Source organism: Ptychodera flava (assembly GCF_041260155.1).
Source record: "Ptychodera flava strain L36383 chromosome 3 unlocalized genomic scaffold, AS_Pfla_20210202 Scaffold_26__1_contigs__length_13983176_pilon, whole genome shotgun sequence".
NCBI classification, from domain to species: domain Eukaryota; kingdom Metazoa; phylum Hemichordata; class Enteropneusta; family Ptychoderidae; genus Ptychodera; species Ptychodera flava.
In genome coordinates, this window is record NW_027248280.1 from 10,354,855 (window position 1) to 10,360,854 (window position 6,000).

Here is a 6,000-nt window from a genome sequence, read left to right on the forward strand (position 1 = left end):
TTGTGGCTAAATGGGTGTCTTTTTTGTGGCCTGCTTTTGAAAATTGATGAATGCTGGAGGGATGTCTTAGTCTCCGCAACGTATTGTTTTGGGCCAGGTTTGCGTGTGATGAGGTATATGAGCTTCTTACTCTGACAGCTGATGTTGTATCTGATTCCATATGTGGTATTAGTGGCGGTGAGAAGATATGGCCTATGCCAGATGAACATTCGTGGCTTTTTTAAGCCGCATTAATTGTTGAGAAACCACGTTTGAGTGGGACGGACATACTGAATTTCTGAACAAATGCGGCAAGATAGATAGATAGATGAATGGATGGATGGATGGATGGATGGATAGATGGATAGATAGATAGATAGATAGATTGATAGATAGATAGATAGATAGATTGATAGATAGATAGATAAGTAGGTAGATATCAGGCATTGGCAACACACAAGCCAATAATAAGATTACATATGTTACCTACGGCATACTCGTAGGAATGTTGAAATACATTATCCCGGAATAATTTAATAATTTCAATAAAACTGAATTTGTAAATTAGCGCCACAAAGGGGGCAAGTAGTGTCTCCAAAGAAAAAAGGTACATTATGACAATGTTATTTTGCTAAGATGTATATTTTAATACTACCACCTAGCAATTACAGGTCGATTGATATCATGCTTAAAGTTACAACCAATACGAGCAAACGTTTTTGGCTTCTGGTACACATCTCTCGTTCAGTGACATTCTCCGAGTACCATGTAAATTGAATGTGACAATTTCTTACAAGTTTTGTTTTATGAACAGAACACTAACAAACAGTAAATAACTACATAAATACCATACATTTAATTGAAGGAATAGAAATTATTTGAGAAAACATTAACTAACATTGTCCAATGCCATAAAAGTATGGTATCTTTTTATGCTTCTGTTATCTGCGAGAAGAAAAAAAAGATTGTTGAAATATTACATAAAGATCTCTCTCTCTCTCTCTCTCTCTCTCTCTCTCTCTCTCTCTCTCTCTCTCTCTCTCTCTCTCTCTCTCTCTCTCTCTCTCTCATATGCCGAGATGTAACTTTTACAAATTTTCATTCGACTCACTATGGTGTTTATAAAGCTATAAATATAAAGCAGGTATTTGAAATAATATATATATATATATATATATATATATATATATATATATATATATATATATATATATATATATATATATCTTATAGAATAAAATACTATTGGAGTGCGAAACCTGATAAAGTTATGATTTTCGATATGCATCCGATGTACTCACCAGTTTTCTTTTTCACACATTGATTTCCTCTCAAGACTGCATGTCCGGTCATTCCATAGATAATCTTTCATCCAGATTTCGACACAGTTTTCGGTACCTCCACTGTTATTTGGTTCGTCTGGACTCCAGCTGGTGAATGGCACCTAGCAAACACAAGGTTTTTTTTACATTTTACCATTAAACATACTCTATCACTAACAATTGAGGATACAGAGCGGTAAAAAATAAGGCAGTTCTCTATTGTAACGTCTTTGGTTAATAATTGACATAACGTTTCAACTTTGTGTGACTGCAATATTCAAAACTCGATCAGTCTTAAGGTCAGAATTGAATAGTTAGGCCAAGACGTTTATTCTGATGACGATCCAACAGAAGCTATCATCTATAATACTGGCATGCATAGGAGTACCAGTATTAGGAGAGGTAACAATGTTATTTTGTTCGCGCCATCACGTGTTATTAATAATATTACGAAGTCACGTCTGGGTTAAAACTTCTACATAGAACAAGGTTAGGTCATAATCAGAGTAGTCACTGAAATCTATCTATTTTCCAATTGCCAATCAACTCTAGGAGAAAATGACTTTGGTGTTTTGCTACGTATGTTCCCATTTTACTGTACGATTCTTCGATTAAGAGGGATTCGCTTTACTCTCCTTTGTAACCTACGGCGATACAAAAGCATACCAAATTTTGGTCAGGACAACTCGTTAAAGTTGCAATATGGATCAAAATTGCCGATTTTTTTCGTAAAACTAAAGCAAATAGACCGTACTACGTTGAAGTACTCTTCTTAGCTAAGCCTCTCACCAATCCCGACACACAAATACTTTTATTTTGATACGTTGTGGCCGCCTAGAAAAGCTGTTTTGTAAACAAACTTTCAAAACAAAAACATTGGCGTTTTCTGCTGTGCACGTGACAAGTACAACCAAGAGTGATGACGTCTCACTGGAGTGCACGTTGGAGGGGCGATGTTGTCACGCTGACAGAACTTGACACATATAATGATAATTCATTGTAAATTTTGCGTTTGCCAAACTTTGGTAGCATCACAATGTTTCAGAAATATAAGTATATCGATATGTTAAAGTACAGCTGTACAAAAGATCTTGTAATTGATTTTTCTCAACCATATAGCCTACATGTACGTCAGTGCCGCGCCGTATGCACCAGTACTGTGTACGTTCGATCGATCGAACGTCCAGACTCGTACACCGATCTGGTTGTGTTCACCACGTGCCTGACAGCGTTTCCGCAATCCTCTCCCCGTTGCACGCTATATTTATTTGAAAGCTTTGCCCACTTCAGTATCGTCCACCACTGCAGAAGTTCGGCAACTGTCTCGCCCCTCTGTCTGGTCTTGCATGGCCATGTCAGCGCGTCGATCGATGCGTCATAAGAGACCATGCCATTATATGTAATGATGGAGACTGCAGTTTTTCTTTATATCCGACAAATGCATATTTAACCTGAAGGATATAGATTATCAATGAATGCTAACAGATCTAAGTTATTTCCTTGCGGGGGGACTATGGTTCGGTTCACATTACAAATCGTGGGGTCCGCACGGCCACGGTGTTGGTAGGTCGGTGTTGCCCTAGGAAACACCGCTGGCTAGCGAAGTTGATCATCACACAGTGGCGACGTTGGTGTTTTCGAGAGAAACTGTAGACACAGTCTGCCTCCTCGACGTGGTGCAGTAGTCGCGTGTCACTCTTTTTTCTGGTTCCATCTTTTGATCTGACCAAACAATGTTTATTTTGCCGACATTTTGGGCTAATTTCTTCCATTTATACAAGGCTGAATCAGTCAGCAGAGATCCAGGGCGCGGGCAGAGACCTGACCGCTTACCCGTGGGAAGGCTAGCTAGGCATGTTGACACAATGTTGCAATTTCATAAACCGTTACCATGCATCAAATACGCATTTCGTACATATTCAAATAGTAAAAATGACGTTTCAAATTCTGTGCTTTACTCTCGCAAACAGTAAGTACCAAAACAGCAATTTATTCGGTAATTAAATCAATTTACTCGAATTAGAGCCACCCCCATATTCCCGTTAATGGTCGAATCTGCAAATGACATTGTTATGGATTTTTCTATAAAGTTAAATCTTCGAAATATGAAGGTCAATTCTGATCCATATTGCAACTTTAAGCGCGTTAAAGCTTCTCATTGGACACGTCCGTAATATCGGCATATTGAGATGGAAAAGGTCCCGTCAACCAAGTCATATCACTTGTTTGTTCTTGCCCTTGTTATCATGTCTCCGCTAATCGTCAAGGATACAACATGAGGTTTGACTATTTAACATAAAGCACCAGGTAATTGTGTTTGCACGACACATCATGCCTGGGTGCAGCACAAAACAGCCGTGTACATTACCAGCATTACGAAAACTGAATGTCAAATGCCAAAATGAATGCATATCAATTAATCTTACCTCAGTCAGGTCATGTATCATAAACCATTTGGCACAATCACAGTCAGTTAGCGCTCGCCTTGTGCCAATCCAAGTGTTTTCAGTAATAATGCCTACAAAACAATAAGAGTTGCGATGATTTTGAATCTAATCTGCGAACTGTGTAAAATAAATAATGGGGATTCAGGAAATTGAACAGATAAGTAGTGCTTGTACGTACGTACAGTTTTGTACAGTTTTGTTTGTGCGTTCTACCTGTCACAAAATCAGATTCCGCCTGATCATCCAATTTCACGAGATAAGCATCATTTGCATTGCATGCACACTGCGCGTCAACAAAGTTCATCTCTTCCTCTTCATAATAATAACAGTGTCCATTGTACTCAGACCAACCATCATCACAACATAAACACTACAAAAAATACAGAGAGAAACGACATTTCAACAATTCGGTATATTGAATTGGCTTTCGATATCTTGTGGGTTCAACGGTTCTTTGGCTGATGAAACCAATGGCCGGAATTACCTACGTATGCGCTAGATAAAAGGAAACGCATTCTTCACGGCATGTGATCTGTTGCTATTAGGTATTGAGCTGAATGCACGTAGATTACATACATACGTGCAGAGCATTGGTTTTCACGTATTTTAAGAAATCAAAACCTTTTTACTTGGTGAGAAGAAGGTACCACCTTTAAAAACAAAATTTCTCTTTTGGAGGCTTACTTTCTTGAAGTAAATTATATAAGATTTATAAGCAATATGTATATTTTCAAATTTGAATTGTGTTAACTCATATTTCGGTCAGTCTAACAAGCTTATTTTACCTACCACGAGTAGATGAGCACTCAGGACAAGCAGGGTAACGATCATGGCACTGGGATCTTCATCGTTCTTGCGTCAGATGCTAAAATACAAGCGACGGGAGATAGTATACGTTGTAAGGGATGTAAAATACACAATAGCGATAATTGAGTTCGCCTTTCAACATGGCCCGAACGTTAAAAAATTTCACTGTCAATTGCTGAAGTTGTGTTTAATATTGTATGGTATATAGTTATACGATGCCGTCCAAAGAGCCAGACAGTAACATGAAAAAACCTATCAGAGTAGTGCTAACATACTAACTTTATTGCATATCACCAATGGTTTATGCGCTAGTGTACTTTATAGACGTGCGCTGGATCTAGTACCATAAAATCTGAATTGTTGATCTGAGTGTGAGTATAATTTGGCACGTGACTGCTGTAGTGCTTTTTTATAACTGCAATCAATAATGGCCTAAGTAGAGGTCACTGATAATTAATGCAATTTGAAAGCAACTGTCAGCAAGTTCAAGTACAATGTAAAATGTCTCAGCCTCCTGAAAGGTAAAGTGTGACAATTTGAGTGTTTACAAAGATAATACGTTAATAGAAAGCGAATCAGATAAAAGAAACAGTCAAAGTAAACATGTATCATTTTTATTCGAATACCAATATGATACATTTCATGGCGTTTGCTACTTTGATCAGGGTCAGACAAGGAGAAGCCAGAATTAATCATGGACTACTTATTTGGGTTTTTTTAAGATTTATATATTTTGTTCTGGTCTACTTTTTCTATTTGGCGAGTGTCAAAACAAGTTTTTAATAACATATTGCATCTACATGTTCTTATTATATGACTTTTTTCTGTCACAACCACCATCCGTTTTTTAATTTAATGGATTTGCGGCAAAAGTTTGAACTTCGAAATGCCGTTGATACAGGTGAATGAGCTCAAGAAAAGATGTAATAAAAAGGCCATGCTACGCTTACCTGGTACCTTGGCTTTGTATATGTCACAATTGAATGTGGTCTGTCGCTTCTTTCCAGTTCGGGAACGGAGCTTGAAATTGCACGTTGGAGGTCACATATATATATGTTATTCAAGGTCAGTGTGATAGAACTATGCACCCGCGCATTTGAGCAGCTTCTCGAATCTGATTGGTTGGAACAAGATATAAAAATACTTTATCTCTTTATTTCACTAAATATAGAATAGTATTGCAGTAAATTAGAAATATATTTCAAAAGGTGATGTGTTTCAGGAAGATTAGAACGAATTGTGGGTACAATCCGGTGGTAACAATTATAATACTAATTATAGATATGGCATTTTTCAAGAAAAGTGGTCAGGCAACAATTGCTGGTTACTGGTAAAACACACTTTAATGCACATAACGTTGTTTTGCTTGACTTTTTCAAATGCTCCCTGGTGATTGTTTGTTTTTCTCTCTAATCGGCGTTCATTCAAATAACGTCTTGAAATCG

At 37.5% G+C, this 6,000-nt stretch overlaps 1 protein-coding gene across 1 annotated transcript; it reads right to left on the reverse strand.

Annotated features, from left to right (window-relative positions):
- Positions 1 to 621: 621 nt before the first annotated feature.
- LOC139126011 (perlucin-like protein) lies at positions 622 to 5,595 on the reverse strand. Its single transcript, XM_070692079.1, has 6 exons — positions 5,506 to 5,595; positions 4,538 to 4,613; positions 3,962 to 4,118; positions 3,728 to 3,819; positions 1,281 to 1,423; positions 622 to 924 (listed from the first exon to the last, which is right to left on the reverse strand). Coding segments are annotated over exons 2-6 (435 nt in total). The 5' UTR covers positions 4,580 to 4,613; positions 5,506 to 5,595; the 3' UTR covers positions 622 to 923.
- Positions 5,596 to 6,000: the final 405 nt, after the last annotated feature.

What these genes read in the sequence shown, in the direction of transcription:
- LOC139126011 (XM_070692079.1), bottom strand. Translation starts at nt 4,579, where the DNA reads ATGATCGTTACCCTGCTTGTCCTGAGTGCTCATCTACTCGTG. An exon ending in TGAGTGCTCATCTACTCGTG is followed by an intron (nt 4,119 to 4,537) that starts GTAGGTAAAATA and finishes TATTTTTTGTAG; the next exon opens with TGTTTATGTTGTGATGATGG. An exon ending in TGATACATGACCTGACTGAG is followed by an intron (nt 1,424 to 3,727) that starts GTAAGATTAATT and finishes TGTGTTTGCTAG; the next exon opens with GTGCCATTCACCAGCTGGAG.